This window comes from Sinohyriopsis cumingii, chromosome 5, assembly GCF_028554795.1.
Source record: "Sinohyriopsis cumingii isolate HCF-2022 chromosome 5, ASM2855479v2, whole genome shotgun sequence".
Lineage (NCBI taxonomy): Eukaryota > Metazoa > Mollusca > Bivalvia > Unionida > Unionidae > Sinohyriopsis > Sinohyriopsis cumingii.
In genome coordinates, this window is record NC_142965.1 from 144589820 (window position 1) to 144611915 (window position 22096).

Genomic DNA, 22096 nt, shown 5'->3' on the forward strand with positions numbered 1-22096 from the left:
TGTATTATATCGTCTTGGCTGAGCCTACTGGATTTTTCAAGATATCTTTGATAGCTGCCATCAATTGCATCACATACAAGATTGACTGCAATCGTTGATGTTATATTTACAATTCCGGGGGCAATATGTCTGCAGCCACTATACGGAACATTGTTATATCTGAGGAAAGATGATGGTGGGGATATCTTTTTCCATGACTCGAGTATCTTGGGAAAATTGTCATTAATAAAATCGTTAACTGACTTTTTTAGTTTGTCGGTTTTAAATTCTGGCAGTATAAACTTATATAGCTTTTCCTCAGTTATTTTATAATTATTGAGAAATGTTTGTTTAAACTTTGATCGTGAATATATATATACATACATACATACATACATACATACATAGATTAAAGATTCAATAATCACTGAATTAGTATACTCAAGGTCTGATATAATTTGATTCAGATGTTGTATCATTTCAATGATTTGTTGTTTTACATCATTTTTTGATAATATTGTGTGATACTGGAAAATAGAGTTGCTAATATAATTTGAAATTCATTTTTTATTTTATTACTATGTAAATTTAAAAAAAAACTCATAAGCAATTTCAATATAATCTTTAACAGTATATAATTTTACTGTCCCGGTAATATCAGGAATTGAAATATATTTGCCATCCCCAGAAATAATTAGTTTTTCCTATGGTCTTAAAAAAATATTCTATCATAACTAACTGTATATTTACCCCACCACGGATATTCTTTTCGATATTCTGGAGGTTTTATAAATATTTCCTCATTTGTACTAAATTCATTTAACTTTGGTTGTGGCGGCCCTTTATACTTTATATTTATAGTTTTTGCATATTTCCATGATTAGTGTTTGCCCATTAATTTTTATTTTATCACACTGAGTCATCGCATGGAGTTTAGTGAAATTTGCTATTTTGCATAGCGAACATTTTGGTATAATATTTATCTTGTGACGTTTAGCAGCTTCTTCACCCGTAAGCCAGGCGTCCTGTAAGTATTGGAAATTTAAATTTTGTGTTTTTAGTGACCTTATTTTTGCCCAATTTGACCAAGTTTGAGTCCAGTTGATTCCCCAGTTTGCCTTTTATACCCTGCACTTTATTCATTTTTTTATTATTTTTTTTTTATCTTCACTAATCCAGTCGTGAGTTTTGTCTCCATTAGCCATAGTTCTTTTATGTCTCTATATTTTATTAAAATGTCTTTTATATACCTAAATTTATTTGGAATTGTTAGTTTTCTTTTGAGATTATTGGTTTCGGTATATTTCCGGTCTGTTTCTTAAAGAGAAGCCAAACCAGTAAATATATAAAGCCTCCCACGCTGTTTTGGGTTCAGGTTTTATTTTTTTTATTTTTTTTAATTTTTTTTTTTATTTATTTTTTTTTTGTTTGAATCTATTGGTTATGTTTGAAGTCTTCAGAAGTAGAGGGCTGGGAACAATTAGCCATTCACTGACTACATATAAACTATAATAATGGTGACAATTAGTCATTCACTAACTATATATAATCTATAATAATTAGCGTTAAACGTTTCATAATATTCAAATTCACACTTTCTGGCTGAGTTGTGCATAAGGTTTATGTGTCATGTTGTGCTGAATTTTACACGAGAAAATAATGTTACTTCCTAAAATCAGTTTTTAATAACTTGTTCCCATTATAGGAGTCCATCATCAGACTCGTCTCGCCAAATAACAATTTGTACGGCCATCGAATTAGAAGTTGCAGGAAGAAGCGGGGTCATAGGAGAGAGATAGGCTGGGCTAGTGCTTCGCCTGCTTAATCTTTAACTTGACGTATGATGCAGCAAATTGATGTTTGTATTTTCTATGATCTAGTATTGACATGAAGAAGATCTAAAACTTTACCAATTAAATATGATATTACGTATAACCCTTTTTATATATACATTGATACCTACTTATACAGGCATACTCTATTCATTGTGTGAAGATTTGAAAGTTTTATTTTTTACTTTAAAGCTTATATCAACCACAAACAATAATAATAATAATAATAATAATAATAATAATAATAACAATAATTATTATTATTATTATTAGTAGTAGTAGTAGTAGTTTTACACAACCACAACTCTCCTTCGATTCGACTTTTCTCATGCGAGCAAGAAGTCTGTGGTCACCGTAGCACTCCTTGTGTTCATTTCAGGAGATTTCATGTTGTCAGAGATTTAGCCCTACTTTATTGATAAAACGTCAGATTCCTGTGGTCACGGCCTACATGTCGTCCCGACGGTCTAATGTCTTGTTCGCGGGCTGACCAAATAACGGTTGTGTTCGCATACTATGCTTACTTTAATGATCTCAAGCAACGCACGCTCAATCTCAAGTGTACACGATTATTCCGCGGTAACAGGTGTTTCTTTGTTCAGTTGTCCCTGGTGGAGCTATATTCATATACCATCAATGGCCCGTGTTTCCATTTCCCTCATAGACTGTTTATTAATTGTCTTTACCCTCAGTTATATATTCTGTCTTTGCGGTTCTTCTGCTGGCAATGTTTATTTTTTATGTTCTCTTTTTTTTGTTGTTGTTGTTCTAGGGTTTAACGCCATTTTCAGCACAATATAGGCTATACATGGCGGCCAGTATAACTGGTGGAGGAAGAACCCTGGAAAACCCAGGGAAGAACCACCGACCCACGAGAAGATACTGGCAGGCTTTCCCGCGTACCCACGCTAACCAAGCCTTGGACTCGAACCCACGCAGACAGAGGTGAGATGGCAGTGATCCGGAACGGTGAGCGCTTTAGACCACTCGGCCACTCGGGGCCCAATGTTCTCTTGATTGTTGTTGTTGTTGCTCTTCTTTGTCATCGTCTTACAATGTTAGTAGTAGTAGCAATAATAATAGTAGTAGCAGAAGCAGCACCAGTTTTATCAATTATCATGATATCATTATTATTGTGCATGGTAATTACTATTCAATCTTTAGCAGAATATTCTATTTTTAGTGAATGAAGACGTAACATTTTTATTCGTTCATTGAATGGAAATGCAAAGTCGTTATTTATAATACCTAAGGTATGAATGAGTGGTGGATGAAAATGTTGCTTATCTCTCAACCCGAAATCGGGTGCAATTTGAATAACAGCGATGACATTTTTATGTGATGCATGACCAAGCAAGCGAATAATTACCTTGTACCATGAGTTTGATCAGATCGTGCTGAAATGTAAAGCTGTAATGTATTTTGTTTATGAAAGCGTAAATGTTTCATCATAACATCTCACTGCCGTGATAGTATTCAGTGAGTTAACAACACAAGCTACCACATGCAAACCTTTCTTCACTCAGACATTAGTCTTGTTTGTTATCTCGATCTTATAGAAATGTTTGCAAACTTACAATATGAAAGAACTGGGAACAAATAATTGTAAATTTCATGTTTCTCTTCCATCTGAATTTGAATAGACTCTAGAGTTTTGACATCATCCATAAATAGACTCTAGAGTTTTGACATCATTCATTCACAGAGTCTAGAATTTTGACATCATTCATAAAATAGAGTCTAGTATATTGACATGAATTTCAAAATAAACTTTAGATTATTGAGATCATTTATAAAATAGAATCTAGATTATTGGTAACTTTTGTAAAATAAAAACCATAGAGAATAATGGGGAAAATGGTTTGTATTGCTAAATATACAATGTAGTCAGGGTCTTTTCATGTCCAACGTTCATGAACAAGTATCGATATTTTCCTGAATGACACTCCCTAATGTATTGTGTTAACGCTTGATTCAAGCTCATCACATTCTACACTTGATTAGAGCACATCACATCCTACGCTTGATAAAAGCACAACACATCCTACGCTTGATTGGAGCACATGACATCCTACGCTTGATAAAAGCGCATCGCATCCTACGATCAATTCGAGCTCATCACATCCTATGCTTGATTTGAACTCATCACATTCTACGACTGATTCGAGCTCATCACATTCTAGGCTTTATATAACAAATTAGATTGAGAAATTGTCAACAATAACTTTCCATATTCCCTGAAGTGCATTTAGTGCAACTGCGCTATCAGAATAAAGTTCTGTTCATCCTCCAGGAAGGACATCTTCATGAAACATCTTTCTCTCTCTCTCTCTCTCTCTCTCTCTCTCTCTCTCTCTTATCTCTTTCTGTCAGCAATCTAAGGGTAACGGGTTCAACACCCGCCAAGGCCAGTCCTCGTAGGCTGACTAAATGTTGTGCCCACGGGAATGGCACTTAACTCCCATTTCCTTGATATCATATAGTCAATAATATGTTAAACGTGTCAATATATTTAAATGACCAGCCATCGGCATGATATCGTCAATGATTTGAATAAAGTGCAGATACAATTCAATTACCAGCCATCGGCATGATATTTTCAATAATGTGTTAAACGTGCGGTTGAAACCAACAATAAATGAAAGAATCCGCAACCAAGAGTGCCGCATCCCACATTTTAAAACGTAATTCATATCAAAATTTAAAAACGTATTTAAAACGTAATTCATATCAAAATATAAATCCATGACAACAGCATGTATATCTTGAAAAGAAAAACAAGAAGAGATAGACTATTTATCATATCGCTGAATGTGAGTCAAATTCACACATATGCTGATGCCTAGAGTTTCTGACCAGCAATATCGCTATAAAAGGATTTAGGTATTACGTTATCACAGGCACACTCGTAAACATAACGGACATTCCAGATTATAATGTCTATCATTTATCTGAGTGACACCACATTAGATACAAATTCAGCTTTACCCAATGCATCATTTTCAGCCAATTTTCATGGAAGTACACGTATATACTTACAAATCGTATAGTTTATTCTGGTATAATTGTCAAATAAAAATAAAATATTTTGTAAGCAGCAGGGAAGTCGTACAGACCAGGTGGCTCAGATAAATTTAAGCCTCCCACCAAACATTTCTCCGTAGAAGCCTCAGATTGCAAAAATAAGCCTTCCTGCGTAAATTAATCCGCGAAAATTCGACCCAGGATGCAATTTCAGACATAAAAAAAAACAACAAAATTTAGGGGGGGGGGTAGGAAAGATTTGTGTGTGATTGCAAGGAAAGGTTGCAGATGCTAATTTTATCTCACAATAAAACAATATAGTTGAAAATAAGATGAGTCGGAAAACTAGTACAGTTGAAGAACCTCATTCGGCTAGATTAGCGCGAGAACAATTAGCTGCATTAAAGAAACTCATTCCGACAAAACAATTATTTAAGAGAAATGTTCGTGGTTACGAAGATGTACAACATGGAATTTTAGAAACTTCGGCAAAATGGTTGAAGCCAGTTACTAAAACAATTGAACAAACTATATATGGTGACGAAAAAGATAAGGAAGATGAGGAAGCCAGAAAACGTGGAATTTTTCGCGCGTTGAAAGGTATTGAGGAGCAATCACAAACATTACCCGATCGATTAGCAATAGCAGCAGCGGCAGCGCAGCAGGGTGGACAACCTGCAATTGCTTATAAAATAGGTAGCAAGGGAAAACCTGGAGTAGGAAAACCCAGAGGGAGAAAACCTGGAGTAAAAAAAAGAAAATTTGATATCGATGATTTAAGAGAAAATTTCACCGATGAGGGATGGAATATAATATCACAACCGCTATCTACGATATATAGTTTAGATCAATTTGGTCAACTTGCTGAAGATATGTTCAGTATTCGAAATGACTATTTGTCTGATATAGGAAGAGAAAGATATCCAACTCGTAAAAGTTGGTTTAGTATGTTATTTAGAATTTATGATGGAAAAACGCAAGCGAGTGAAAGGGATCCATCTTTTAGAAGATTTATGGCAGCAGCAGACGATAGATATGATCATAATAAACAAATGGCGGAAGAAAGAAAACAGCAAGAGAAAGAAAGAAAACAGCAAGAGAAAGAAAGAAAACAACAAGAAAAAAAAGAAAAAACTAAAACACGAGGAAGAAAAGTAATACCACAGGAAGATATTCAACCACAGGAAGATATTCAACCACAGGAGCCAATATTTCAACCAGAGGAATTAGGAGCTAGATCAAAAGAAAAAACTTCACCTCAGTAAAAAGAGAGAAAATCGAAAAAGAAAAAAGATCAGAGTGATGAATCGATAGTTGTACCCGAATATAAATCATCACCGGCTAGTAGTTCGTTTAAAATTGATCCTAATATATCGGCGGATAATTATTTGGATACAAACTTGTTGTATTTAATCAATACCAATGAAAAACGAATTCAAATGGCTGCGGATGATTCTCCGGAAAATAAAAGATTCTTTTTGCGAAAAAATATTAATGTTGATAAAGTTACATTACTTGATTGGTATGCGATGATTTATTTTGGTAGTTTAGGAAAACCAATAAGATATTCTGATGAAGGTTTTGGGAAATTTACATTGGATGTTGGTAATTACAGAATAGCGTTATCAAAAGAGGAAGCGAGAGCATCAAATTTAGCAACACCTAAAAAGGTTAGTCCTAAAAAGGATATTCCTGCATCAGCATACTCCTACCTCGATCCATTACCTACAGATGTTTCTACTTTATTACGACCTCTTCCTCCTCGTCCCCCTCCCCTTTCATTACCTACAGGTGAGGAAAGTTCGTCACATGAAAGTTCGCCACCTGAAAGAAGTGGTACTCCTGAAAAGGCTCAACTGAGTAATCTTCTTACTATAAGGGATAAATATCCTAAACAATATAGTCCCACAGGGGATTCGCCACCGAAGTCATCGTCATCAAGGTTATCGTCGTCAGGGACATCTTCAACGCTGTCAGGGTTATCGTCGTCAGGGACATCTTCAACGCCGTCAGACGATTTATTCTACGTAACGCCATTACAATCTCCAGAATAAAAAAAAACAGGAAGTGGATATTCAGTTTGTCCCGATAGTGTTGTCAACGATGTATCTCGCCTTGAAGTATTAATCGGAGGAAAGCGAGCCGGAAATAACTCCCGTGAGATAATCAACGAAGCATCAGATATTTGTCAGCGATTATTCCGTGGTGGTATCATCGATTCTCACATTTATAAGGAGTTTGTCGATGAACTCATCGATTAAATCAATACAATTGAAATAATATGATTGTTCACAAACATCAACGCAGACCTAAGCAGGTCCGCATAGTAAACTCTCGATTGCCAGTGTACAAATATATTCACGGTAATGGATTCGGTGATATCATTGGAAGTCTTGTCACGCGAGTAATACCTAAAATTGGACCAATGGTAAAACAACTAGGATTGAAAGCAATAGGAAAGATTGGTGAGACTGCTGTTTCTGGTATCGGTAATTTGGCTAGTAAAGGCTTCAATGCTATAAAAAATAAAATATTAAGTTTAGTACGTAAAAAACAACCCGTCAAATTACCCATTACCAGCGAAATGCCACCTGAAGTTAGTAAGGTCATAAATGATGCGGCAAATAAAAAAATAAATGATCTAGCACAGGAAGCTGCTATAACAAATCTAGCGCAGGAAGTTGCTAAGACAAATCTAGCTCAGAATGTTGCTAATACAAATTTAGCAAATACAAGTTTTGTTTCAGGTGATGGTCTTCGTTTTAGACGATATTATTAATAATAATGTTCGCACAAGTATCAAATGAAGTATTTGATATGGATGAACCAGTAGGTAGGGATACATCAGTGCGAGATTTCCAGTATTTCTCGTACGATGCAGTTGAGCCAGATTCAAGAAATCGAAAGGAAATACAAGTCCACGATACAACAAGATATTTTCTTCCATCTGAGGCGTATATCGAATTTGTTGGAAGGCTTGTTAGGACAAACGATACCAATTTTGGAGCAGATTTTGAAGTTGGGTTTGTTAATAATGGAATTATGGCACTATTCAAGAGCTTCACTTACATGATCGACGGAAAGGAGATCGAATCAATCACAAATAACGTTGATATAGCAACGACGATCATAGGATTAGCAAGATACTCTGATGATTTTACCAGATCGGCCGGTCCTAGCATGATGTTTGCGAAGGATAACTATGATCATCCTGGTAATAAACAATTTATCAAGAGACAACCAACTGATCGCCAAAATCCCGCTGTTCTCAATGCTGATGTTGAAGATATGATAATTGACATTAATCCCAATTACAACCTTGGATTTGCCACACGAAATAAAATGTTAAAAGACGCCGAACGAAGATTTTCCTGTGCAATTCCGTTATCTCATATTTTTGGATTTTGCAGACATTTTAGAAAAGTTATTTACGGAGCGAAGCATACGATAGTTTTTGTTCGAGATTCCAATGATGATAGAGCCATCTGGCGAGATGCAAGTGTAGATCCCCTTGATATCGGCAAAGTTGTCCTTGAAAGAATTACCTTATGGATGCCAGCAATAACACCGTCGATGATCATAGAAGAAAAATTATTGTCATTTATGAATCAAGGTGGAAAATCCATCATGTCCTGGTTGACAACGATGACCGACTCCCTCGATATTGATATTAACGGAATATTTACCTGGCGAATTGCTTCACAGCAGGGATCCTCCGCGCCAAGACATATCTTTGTTGCTCTCCAAAACATGAATAAATACGATCAATTACATAGTCACATGATATTTGATCAATTCGGGGCAACAAACGTATCATTAAGAATAAATGGCCAACAGGAGCCATCCGAAGAAATAGCTATCAATTTTGAAAATTATTCCACGGCGCGCGCGTATCATCGATTATTAAGTTTTATGGGACGCGATCAAAATATTGATACCGGATTGCAAATATCACAGCTGGATTTTAATACTTTCTATCCTATCTATTACTTTTCCCTGGAACATCTTGATTTGGTAAAGCAGTCGGTCGTCGATATTCATTTCAAAGCCAGAATTAACACAAATGGAAACGCAAGAGCCATCGCAGTAATTCTCAGTGATAGAACAATGTTCCTGGAAGGCATCAGCGGTAGAATGAGAGTTATCGACGCACCCGTAGAGAACATGTGATAAATTCTAAATTTAGATGAAGTGATTATTAATATGCCATACGATCACGTCAGCGTAACTCTGACCCCCGGTCAGGTGAAAAAGCTTCAAGCAGCAACAACAGCGCGACGAGGTTTAAGTTTAACCTTAAAAAGCAATCAGCTTCACGGTGGACCTAACAAACTATCGTTAACTAAAAATCAACATGGACATTTCACCAGAGCCAGATCAGCAAATACTGGTATTCGCCTGAATCTCTCAATAGGAGCAATCAGAGATATGATCAAAGTAGGTGGTATTTTTCCTTTATTCGCCGCTATTCCAGGATTAATAGCTGCAGCGGCCCCCATGATTGCAAAGGCAGTAGGATTAGGTGCACTTGGTGGGATGGGTACCGTATTAGGAAAAAAGATCGTCGGAGGAAGATATCGTAAAAAAAAGGGAGGGATATTCCCTCTTCTCCCTCTTCTTACAAAATTGATGCAGCCACAACAAGGATCAGGCCTTTATCTAAGACGACCCCCGTACGGATCCGGGTTAAGTCGAGCCTACCAGCCTCAAATTTAGATTTAATAAGTGAAGCAAAAAAAAAGAAAATAAAATTTTTCAGAGGCGTATTTATGCGAGATCAACTACCAGACAAACCAAATCGTACCGAGACAGGAATAATAAATCTTGATGAAAATTCCGGCCCTGGCACTCACTGGGTTGCTTACGCGATTAATCCTCGCGAAGTTATTTACTTCGATTCGTATGGATTAGCACCGCCAAATGAATTTATCAAGTATGTGTCAAAACTAAAACTTCCGGTTTGGTATTCAACACTTCCAACACAAACATTAGCAGATCCACCAATATGCGGCCCGGAGTCAATTAACGTCCTTGATGCAATTTCAAAATCATCCAATTCTTATCGCAAAATTTTATTTGAATATACCTTAGATAAATATCATGGTTGACATTTACGGTAGATCCCTTTTCAGAAAAGAAAAAAAGGAAGTAGTAGGCGACATCGATACATCAAAGTTTGTAACCAAGAGCGATATTAACAATCTTCTATCGTTATCAGAAGTTGATCCTGGTGAAGTTGCTGTTTTTCAAAATACTGAAGGGCGATTACAAACTAGCAACATCAAAATAGCTGATATAATTAAGCGAGAAGAATATAATGATCGTATCAGTCAATTTACTCGTCAATCGGATACGGTATTAAAATCTATCGCTGATATTACCGATATCATTGCAAAGTTTCCACCCAAGGACGATCTCGTGAATATAAAACAAAAAAATAATGAATTATCAGCGGCGTTAGCATCACACGATGACGCGCAAGACAAAATAAATAAGCGACTCAACAAATTATTTAGCGATATTAGAAAATTCGACGATGCATCAAGTAAACTTGGAAAAAAACTCGACGAGGATATAAAAAAATTCATCGATACCTCCTCAAATACACACAGCGATCTCATCGATAGAGTAAAATCCATCAACGAGGAAATTACCAAGATAAATATCTCGATGGGTCAGAAAACATCAATCGACGATCTCAGCAAAAAAATCAACGAGGAAATTATTAAACTCGGCGATGTTGTTGTTCCTGAATTTACCAAGGGGGTTAACGTGATGCAAGGACAAATAGATGAGAAAATAAAATCCATCAACGATAAAATTAACACGGTACATGAATTGACGCGTCAAAAGTTAGATATATCAACGTACGACGGAGAAATTCGAGATTTAAACACGAAACTTCTTGCTGCAACAGCAAAGATTGACCAATCCGTCGATAAAACTGGTCACGCCACTGACGTAAAACAATTAGGTAGGGAAATTATCGAAACAACCACAAAAATTAACAATATCAACACAAAAATATCGTCATTGAATATCCCAAGATTGGCGAAATTTTATGTGCCAGATCATTTGATAGACAGAATTATACGATGCAATCTAACATTTGTGTTAACCATAAATAATCTTACCTGGACACCCCAGAATGACACATTTAGCTTTACCGCGCCAATTGCTGGCGTATATCGAGCACATATTATCTCCGATATAAAATTTAAGGTACAACCGGATCAGAATAATAAAATTTATGAATTCTGCCCTGGATTTTTTATTATTTCGTTAAGTGAATATGGCAATCCAACATTCACGCTAGAACCGCCAGATAGAACCACCATGGGACCGGTGAAGTATTTTGCAATTTTCGAATTTTTATCCGAATATAGGCAGTAATTCCGCAATTGTTATCGTAGATTAATAAATGACCGCATCGGATTACCGATACAATCAGGCGCGATCATGGCAGGATTCACTAAAAAAACTTCTCGATGATTATCAGACAAAAATAAAGAAATATCAGCGTAGATTAGTTACTATTGATGTTGCTGTTTACGCAGTATCAGCTGTGGTCGCTGGTGCAGGAATAATTCTATCCGCGGTAACAATGATAGCGCCAATCGTAGCAACAATAATAATCTCGTCAACAACAACAATCGCTGGTGTTCTAAATATCATCGCAAAAAAGATATCCTCGTGCACAAGTGAAAAGTTATCTTCGTACAAGAACAAACTTACTAAAATCAATGACGCATACTCGAAGTTATCATCGCTACTTTCTGAGAGTCTTAATGACGGTATTATATCCGATCTAGAATTTTCTTCGATTATCAGTATCTACTCGGAGATTGAACAAATGAATATTAATAATGTCCGAGCTAGCCCAGATCGTAACAAACACGACGCCGCCGACAACAACGTTAATATCGTTAAGTTCAACGAAACCCGAATTTAGCATTAATTTCTCAACACCAATTAACGTCAACGAAATTGCATTAACACAATTGCGCGTCTACAACAGCTGGCCAAATGTTAGATCGACGTCATTCGGTAATTTGATGTCAAATAATTCACTTGTTTTTGCAAATAAGAATAAACCCGATGGAACGCCGGATTGGATCGTTGTTGGTATACCAACCGGTAGTTACGAAATTGATCAGCTGAATAATGAGTTTACCACTAGAATATCAAATTTAACCGGCGATGCTAATCCGGGAATAAAGATATCTGCGCACGAACCAACATTGTCATCGATCATCGAAGTAAAATCACCGTATATTGTTGATATTTACCAATCAACGATTAGGACCGTATTAGGTTGGCCCGAGGTCGCACCTCTAGCAGAACCAAAAAAATCGGATGTTATTATTCCAGGTTGGTATGATGAAACCCTTCCAGAACTACCGGAACCAAAAAAATCGGATTTTACAACCGACGAAGGATGGTATGGAGATATCAAACACAAACCTCTAATCCACAGCGCTATCAATCTCATGAACAACCACAAATTTAATCTAGTAATGTTCGCTTTTACTTTTATTAACGAAAGAATTCTCTCGTGGTTGCCTCTTCCTAAAATCCCCTCCAATGTAAAAGTTTTCGAAGCTGTCAATATTAAAATATCCCCCATAGACGGTATCTTGGTAAGAAGAACACTAGACGAGTTTATTCTGGAGCACGAATCACAATTAAATTTATTGCGAGGATCATTTCATGAATGCATCCTAAATAAATCTGGTTCATGTAGCGAAATTATAAAGCACGTGAAAATTTTAAATCAACTTGCGAATGATATTGAATATTATCATGACATGTTTATTCGGGCGATAATCGACGATATATCAGTTGCCAACTATGTTCTTCCTATTAGCAAATTCGAGTTGATCAAGAACTCGGGTGAGAAACAAAAATTCATGAGAGTATTTGAATTAACCGAGGAAACACTGCCAAAATTTAAATTTCCCAATTCTGATTTTGATGCGATGAGAAAATCCGTCACTGATACCATTGATGATTTATTTCCGAAATTACATGCCTCATGGACCAAAAAGATATATTCAGAATTAATTCTCAAACACAACAATGATCCTTCCAAACTCGGGCGACATATCTCGCCGGGTATCGTTAATATAACGGATGTTATCGCGATTTATCTTCACGCGGATGTTGTCGAGGGTAGCTATAATGTTGATTCGTCAGTGTCGAATCAAGCGAATCAGGGATTTGTATTGTATTCATTTTCACCTAGCGCATCTCCTGGTTACTTGATAATCAAGGAACCAATGAATCCGTTTTACCTGCGATGTCATAATCGGTTATTGACAAGAATAAATTTCAAATTAACGGATCAAAAAGGAAATTTACTTGATATACGAGGATAAACTGTTAGTATCAATCTTTTGGTGAAATCGTAAATCTGTCTCCCGGGGAAAAATGGGCGAAAAAAATAAATAAAATCCAGGGAAATTTTCAAAATTAATCTTTTTTTTTATTTTGTGGAGATATTCAATTATTCTTCATCATTTTCCGAATCAAATATTATTGGTACATAGGAGAATTTGATCCACGAATCAGCATCATAAGAAAACGTTGCGTTGTATTTTCCTTCTGCTACTCGTTGTACCGAATGTGAGTCAATAACGAAATATTTTGCAGCTGCGGACATCGATGTAAACGCGATTTCCTCACCTGTTGTTTGATTCACTGATTTAACAGTCCTCGAATAATTAGGAAATCCACGGTTATTACCAACCCTACAATTTTCACTCTGGGTTACCGCGCGCAGATTGGAAAGTTTATTGTTAAGTTTATTACCGTCAATGTGGTCAATAACAAGTCCAATATCTATTGGTCCTTTGTAGCATTCGAACACAAATCTATGATTCGAATAACATTCTGTTCTTTCATTTCTTTTATGGACTGTAAATTTGAGATATCCCGAATTACAAATACTACCAACACGTTTCTTTGTTTTGATGTTTCTGACATTACCATCCTCAGATGCTTCGTAACCTTCGATGATGGGATGCGATTTATACTCGCATGTGATTTTCATTGTGGGAATCGCTGATTTCATTTCCATATATGATATTCTCTTTGTTTAAATCGTAATTTGCTTTGAAACGATTAATATAATCTTCTTCACAAGATATCACTGACGAGGATCTTTTTTCATAATATCTCCGTAACTCACGATATTTTTTTCCTCCACAGGAGAAACATAATCGAGTCCTTCCTCGAATGCCAACTTGACAAATTAAACATCTCTGTGGTCCTTTGTTACCTCGTCGAATTTCGTATATGTGAGCGCCACAATATTCACCTCTGCAGGATTTATCGCATGATTTTGTTGATCCAACTATTATCCATTTGCATTGCATATTATAATTTAGATATTTGTCTAAAATATAATAATGGATTTATTTGATCTCGATGAGGCAGAATATATCATTCCTGAAGTTGATAGTGCGAAGAAGGAATTTTTTGATGATGGAGCGATTCATGTTTGGTCGACGTGGAAAACTAACTTCGTTGATGCTACGATGAATTTGGAGCGAGCGAAGAAGATAATTGAGCATATAAAAAATTCGCATAAAGAAGAGCGATTTATTTTCGGAATAAAATTTATTGCACAAATGCCCGATGACATTTGGATTATTCGTGATAAACGAGATCCGGTACGCGGCGGTAAGAAAAATGTTGTTCTTGATAAAAATTCGAAACCAGGATTGTTATTAGGGATTGATGGTCCTTATTATGCTAGGGCGTATCCTTCTAGTGCTGTTGTCTATGGAATTTATCGGCTGAATAATAATCCTGATGTAAAAAACCTACCTACGATGAGGGAATCTCCGATGATAAACTGCGTGGCTGAGCGAGTTATCGAGCACATGAAAAATGCACGACGTGGATCTGGTCTGACTCAATTGAGATTGGATAAAATTAATTCATGGGCAAAGACAGTTACTGATGGTGCATCAATCGATGATGTTGCTGCGTTAAGTAAGAAACTTAAATTTCCTATCACAGTAAAAACGCTATCGGGTGAAATATTATATTCGTCGCCGTATAATTCTCGAGGAACACCAATCGAAATTGTTGATCATAATTCACATGCGTGGAGTCAGTCGGTAATGATATTCCCGCGAGATCGTGTTGTTAAGTTTTATCCCGTGGAATCTGGGAAAGATAATTCCGATGCCATGTTTAGGTTTATCAAACTATTAGCCAAGTCCGATCCAATATCGATTTGGTTATTCTCGAGCGAAGAAAGGTATGATCAGTTTATCTTGCCACGCGGAGATATTTACCGAGATGAAATATTACATGAATCAATGAGAAATATCGCGGTGAAGTATTCATCAAATCCAGATCGATTACTAACAAATTGCTTTACCATTCCGTCTGTTGCTGCTCATGCTGCTAGAGAGAGAAACTCGTGGAAACCCACAAGGAATGAATTTCTCAATGATATTCAACTTAGCTGTATCGAATACGGCCATGGAGGATTATGGAATACCAAGTATTATTTCGAAGATATGATTTCCGTTGATATGAGCGCATGCTATCCTGGAAGTTTCCTCGGATATGGCGATTGTGCAAATTACTTTGCTAAATTTGGCCATCCTACCAACGAGATGACGAGAGTTGCAATTAACGGACCGTTACCTGATTTTGTCATGACCGGATTCGCTCATGTTACTTCGTTTGAACTTGCTGAAAATTTGCATAAAATTTGTTATATTTGGTTTGGTCGGCATTTATCTCAGCGAAGATGGGTCCCTACGGTATTGTTGAGATATATGCTGGATTCGTCGATGTTAATATCATTGACGGTAAGTGAAGCGATTATATCGTATAGAAAGCAAACCGAGGTGTGGCTACCCACGGATTGTGAAAACGCGAAGGATATCGGAAGGAAAATTATTGGTAAATTTACTCAAGGAGGATCAGTTGATCATAAACATCGCCACGCTAGGTTATTTATCAATGATGCCGAGATGGATTTTATTATTGCTGATACAGTATCGCGTGGAATATTTTGCAACAGAGAAAATATTATTATTGATGGAACGAAGTTAGGTACAGTGATCACTTATCTCGATGGAGAATCAGCGCAATATACTCATTTAAGATCATCGATGCTCGCCTATGTGAGTATCAATTTGCTGTCGATGATAAATAAATTTTCTGATATCGCGGTAAGGGTTGCAACGGATTCATTTTATATCGATAAGAAATTCCAGTGTAGGTTGGAGAATTTAATCGCCAATGGGGCCTGGGGAACCTGGAGAATAAAAAACGAAGATATTCTAGATTACTGTGAGGACGCGGATGCAGAAGATTGCGATAAATTTCATAAAGATAAATGCGATGAAGTATCAACAGCAGTATCAGTGTTCGATCCAATTTCACGAAACAAATTCGTTTACCTAAATGGTCCTGGTGGTAGTGGTAAAACAACACGAGCGATAAATTTATTTTCAAAATCTGATATGATCGTGTTGACTCCAACTCACAGACTAGCGAGAGAAATAAAACAACGTGGCGTTAATTCTTGTACTTATCATAGTTATTTCAAGTACAGCGGTGGATTGTGGGATCCGGCTCGAATGGGAAACAAATATATCAACAAGATTATAATATTTGATGAAATTTGCACGGTAAATTTAGTTGTGTTAAAATTATTCCTGGGTTGGCTAGAAGAAAAAAATACCGCTGTAATAATGTGCGGAGATCACGGCCAACCTGATCCTATTGATGGTGAATCTCCTCACAGGTGGCTTAGAAATTTTGTAGATTATTATGAAGAAATTAACGCTGATTATAGATCTAATGATATTTTACTGACCGAGTTTAAAAAAATGATTCGATTGCAACCTAATAAATTTCAATGTGATGTGATGAGAAAAATAATCGACGAAACTTCGATGGATAATTTTCTAACTTTGTGGCGTCCAGATCATTTGATCGTTGCTAGCAGAAAAATTGTTCGCGATGTTATTCAGGAAATATTATTCAAACTTCATTGTGATAAATTTCCAACATTGCAGGTGCCGTTGTGTTATAGGCCAACTGATACTAGGAAACAAAATATCAATGTTATTTTGCCATGTGGAGAAGAAAAAATATTAGTTTTGAATGATATTATTTTCGTTGATATTAATCTTGTCAATGATGCAATAAACGCAGAAAGATCGCCATGGAAACTCGGATACGCAGCAACGATACATTCATCACAGGGATTAACAGTAGATGGCCAGGTCTGGATCGTCGATGATAGAATTTCCTGGTCAAATTTAGTTTATCTAGCAGTTTCTCGAGTAAGAAAATTATCTCAGTTAGGTAGAATTAAATTTCACATAAGTGACGACGGCGGTAATTGAGTATCTCTCGGTATTATTTGTAATTCTTCTTTGGTAAATCCGCGTTGTGGTGCTAGTGAATCTAGAAAATAAATTGCTGGCCTTCCTGATGATCTTGTTACGGCTGATATTTTATGTGTCGTAACGCTCCAAGTTGGATCAGTTGCTCTTTTTCTGCCACCCTCGGCTTCTCCTTCTTTATATAAATATCTGACAATAACACTACCTAGCACAGGCGGAATTGTGGAACTTCGCTTTAGTGGTATATTTGGTTTTGTAATTGCAGTTGCGGGCTTCATTGATATTGTTCGTGTTACTTCGTTATTTAGTGCGTTAATCACGTGAGGTAATCTTGTTACCCAATCGTGAGATCGTTTATCTTGGATAAATTCTCTCGCGTATTGATATCCGAATAATCGTTCTGCAAGAGTTTTATTGAATCTCTCAACGATAGCTTGATTGTGATGAACACCTACAATACCGCGACGGATTTTAACATTATTCTTTTTCATCAGTGAAGTAACCGCACCGAGGAATTCTCGTCCTGGATCAACCTGGAGAAGCTTCGGCCATGTTAATGGAGATCGTGAATAAATTTCGCTAAACGCCTTAGCAATCTCTGTTGCTGTTTTATTCGATAACGGTTCCGCTTCCTTGTATCTGCTAGCAATATCAACAACCGTCAACACGTATTTATATGTGACTCCGTCGACGGTATCGTAAGGAAGAAACATAAGATCAGCCTGATGGACTTCATTAGGGACGCTGACAGAGAAACTCGCATATGATATTTTCTTAGGCGGAGGAAGATAAATTTGCCAGACTGCTTGTCTCGATAGCCACGATTCAGCGACAGATTGCTTTACTTTTGCTGCCTTAGCAAGTTTGGCAATTGCTGATTTTCCTCGCCAAAATCCTCGCGGAGAATAATATATTTGCTCCATTATAAATTACCAGCACCTAGTACTAATTTACCTTTCATCGCGCCTTTTATTAACCAAGTTGCCAATTTCTCTTTGAAATTTTTATCAGGAATAGCATCTATTGCGTGAATTAATTTAATATCAGCGAGATGTCTTTGTTGTAAATCTCCGCTGCGATATGCAAGATCGTGATAGTAGCATGCGTTATCGATAGCGTTTACTGGATCCTCGCCAGGATTTGGTTGATTATTATCGTTAAGTCTTATATCTAGCCTTGTACCAGGTCCGCAGTAATTATATCCTGGTAAATGTTTCTCTCCGGGATATTTCGCCCAAGGAGCTCCAGGCAGATTTGTTAAGGAGGTTGCGATGTCTCCTCCGGTTCTACTTTTTTTTTTACAAATCTAAACTTAATTGTCTTGCAAACTTCACATTCTCCCTTGATTGCATTTCTGTTGTTGCGTGTAACGACTTCGATTGGATTTATCGTAGCAGTTCGAGTGCGACACTTAACACAATATGAATCCATGTTATTCTAATAACATGAATGTAATTGATTTTTCAGCCACAAAAAAACGCGAGCAAGTAAAACATATCGAGGCATTACCAAATTCGATTAGAATGATAATCATTGGACCATCTGGTTCTGGAAAAACGCAATTGTTGCTAAATTTGATTATGCGATGGTTAAAATGGGACAAATTGTATTTGGTTGCGCCGTCTGTTGATGATCAGCGATGTTATCAGGTATTAAAAGAATTTAGCGATAATACTGAGGATGGCACGATAGAATTTATAACGGATATCAATGAGGCTCCATCAGTGGAGAATTTAGATGGCGATGTTAATAATCTTGTCGTATTCGATGATGTAATGCTGGATAAGCAAACTAACCCAGCTAGGATATTCTCGCGTGGCCGACACAAGAACACCGATGTGATTTACGTGACGCAGCGATATACGCAAATTCCGAAGGTAATTAGAGATAATTGTAATATTTTATCGGTATTCAATGGCGTTGATACTCACACGCTGAGGAATATTCATCAAACTTGGTGCAATGGCGACATGGATATAAATAAATTCAAAAATTTCTTCAGTCACGCTCAGGCAACACCGCACGGATTTGTCACGATTAATCTTCATGATCCGCGTAGTAGGTATCGAATCGGTCTTGATCAGATTTACTCATAAAATTGCAGCCCAATTTTGCAATCACAAATAAATTTTCCGACCCCCCCCCCTAAATTTTGTTGTTTTTTTTTATGTCTGAAATTGCATCCTGGGTCGAATTTTCGCGGATTAATTTGCGCAGGAAGGTTTATTTTTGCAATCTGAGGCTTCTACGGAGAAATGTTTGGTGGGAGGCTTAAATTTATCTGAGCCACCTGGTCTGTACGACTTCCCTGCTGCTTTTTGTATCATGGATATGGAGTACGATAACGAGTAGTCGTGGTTAAATCCACGTTGGCGTTAGGTATAATACGGGATCCCGTTTTGAATGGGCATTTCAGTGGGTGGCATGTTCTAGCAAGACCTGTTCATGAAAATCAGAAAAGTAGTTCGTATTGCTAATCAGTTTAAATAATTTAATTAAAACAAATATGGTTGTTTTAAAAGATGAAGAAATTGTATTACCTACAGAACTAGTGACGCTTTTTTTCGAGTTGAAAAAAGAATGGTTTCTGTGATCGTTATTTAATTAGAAAATAAAAGATTGTTTTGATAAACTTTTACCTACACATTAAAAATCATTAATAAAATATTTGTAGTAGCGTCTGTTTATATGTGAATATTGCTAAATTCCATAATCACTGGTTTCTCAGTGAAATTCAAAACAAGGCCCATCATCATTAGAGAAGGACTCATCCTTGAGACAGTACTAATCAGGTTATTAAGAGTTACATACCAAAGTAGCTTTGCAAAACCCTTTTAATCTAAAATATTTCAAGCTTAACTTGCCATTTAGCTTGCTTTATGTCACATGCCAACCAAGCCCTCCTTATGGTGGGTTGGCGTTTGGTAAGGAAAGGAAGGGGGCTTTACTCTGCTTGTAATTATTGCGTTTTAAGACCTGTCCCACCCAATGTCGTTTGTTTTTCTGACAATATCTGATACATGATTGCTATTGGGTTATATGTATGCAATAGTATCTGAAATAATAAACACTTTAACTTTATGTGCAACAAAAGTTTGTGGCTAGCCATGGTAAATCCGTGATCCGTGCTAGTTTGTCTCTTTTGGACTGAAAAACTACATATAGTAATTTACACGGTGAATTTTAGTAAGCATTATCTACTTCTAATAAATGCGTGAAGTCACGTTGGGTTAACTCGTAAGTTAATTATTTCTTCTACTAATCTTTAATGCTATAATTTATAAACAGAGTGGCAGTTTAATTATGCTCTCCAGTTAAAACCTATTTAAACAGATTTATCCTTAATCTGAAGTGTTTTTGTAAGCAGCAAGGTTTGTACAATCTATTGTTTAAGTGGAACACTAATAAATATTGCATCAACTTAGTCCTAGTCAGACTGAACTTGTAAATAAACGTATTATTAAAATTATGACGCTGTCCAAAACGTCAAACACACGATATATACCCAAACCTAACCTGTGCTCTGATAGTTGAAATGTTGGGGCACGGGAGATTAAAGCTTAAATTGATGCTTCTTCCTTACGATCTAAGGAAGTACGGGTAAGTACTATCATCATCATCACATTATTATCAATCATCCATATCCTTGAATTGCCTCCAAGACTTTCTAATGGGATGTTGAAACTATTATGTCATACATTTTATCACGTGAAATCCACATACCTAGAGTATCTATTACATGATGCTATAACCATCTTAGCGACTGCGGGCTTCTGTGTAAGCTGTTATCTTCACTTACTTCATATTTTCCATATGAGCTTACTTTGGTATTGGTTTATAAATAATGCATGCGGGTTTTGTCCTTGGTGAGCCAATATTCTATCTGGTCCCAAGTGTTCAACCGTCTGCTTAGTCTGTCTTGGTGAAATGATACTAGTGGCCTATATCCTACTCGGTCTGTCTTCTTGCCCCGATTCTGTGTCTGAACCGTAGCGTCTCCTGGGGTCTGGTTCTATATTGTCCATAGTGATCTGTTATCTAGTTGGTCTAAATGTTTAATCTCTACATCTTAATTCATGATATTTGCAATCTCTTGCTAACTATGTATTGCCAAGATGAGTTGGCTATCTGTACTATATTGTATGTTATGTATGTGATTTGTCTATCTTTACTATTGCCTTTAGAGTATGCGAGTAACTTGTTGGCTGTCTTTGCTTTTACCTTTGGAGTATGTACTTGACCTTTTGGCTGTCTTTATTATTGTCTTTAGAGTATGCGTGTGAATTGTTTGGCTGTGTTTACTCTTGCCTCTATTGAATGGCAAGGACAAGTTGACTCTCCTGTTTTTGGTACCAAATTGTTACCATGGTGAACATGTCGATCAGATTAACAATTCTTTTATCAATCGGTTGCACATTTCGACATATTAAAAAGACTCCTAATTTTATTCACATGCTTTTGACATTTGATTATTAATGCCAGTACTTGCTTGCTGCATAATGTATGGTTCTCTCAATTACGTGCATCTTCATTTGTCCTTCATGGGTGTTCTTCTGCTCTCTCTCTCTCTCTCTCTCTCTCTCTCTCCTTAGAGTTCTTTACAACGTCACGACGACCTTCTTCCTTGACTATGGCTGGAAGCTAAGCATTGCTTTTCTTTACAAACTTTACACTCCACTCTCTTTCCCTACTACAGAGCATTCTATCATTTTTGCATCACCTTCTCTCTCCCTTTCCCTGTGTTACACGAGACGTAATATGTCCCGGATGAAGAAGCACATGATTAAAGGGAATGTAGCAGTGGTGCACGAGAACATCAGGAGTAAGTAAATACAACAACCAAGAATAGGTCATTTCATAATGGCGGCACGGCTGAAT

At 36.7% G+C, this 22096-nt stretch overlaps 1 protein-coding gene across 1 annotated transcript in view; it reads left to right on the forward strand.

Annotated features, from left to right (window-relative positions):
* The first annotated feature begins 20772 nt into the window (after positions 1-20772).
* The window catches only part of LOC149800399 (uncharacterized), a 191989-nt gene continuing 190665 nt past the window's right edge, over positions 20773-22096 (forward strand). Inside the window, exon 1 of the mRNA XM_089960036.1 lies at positions 20773-20818. Within this exon, the coding sequence (XP_089816162.1) occupies positions 20787-20818 (32 nt within the window). The 5' untranslated portion in view covers positions 20773-20786. The remainder of the gene's footprint in view (positions 20819-22096) is intronic.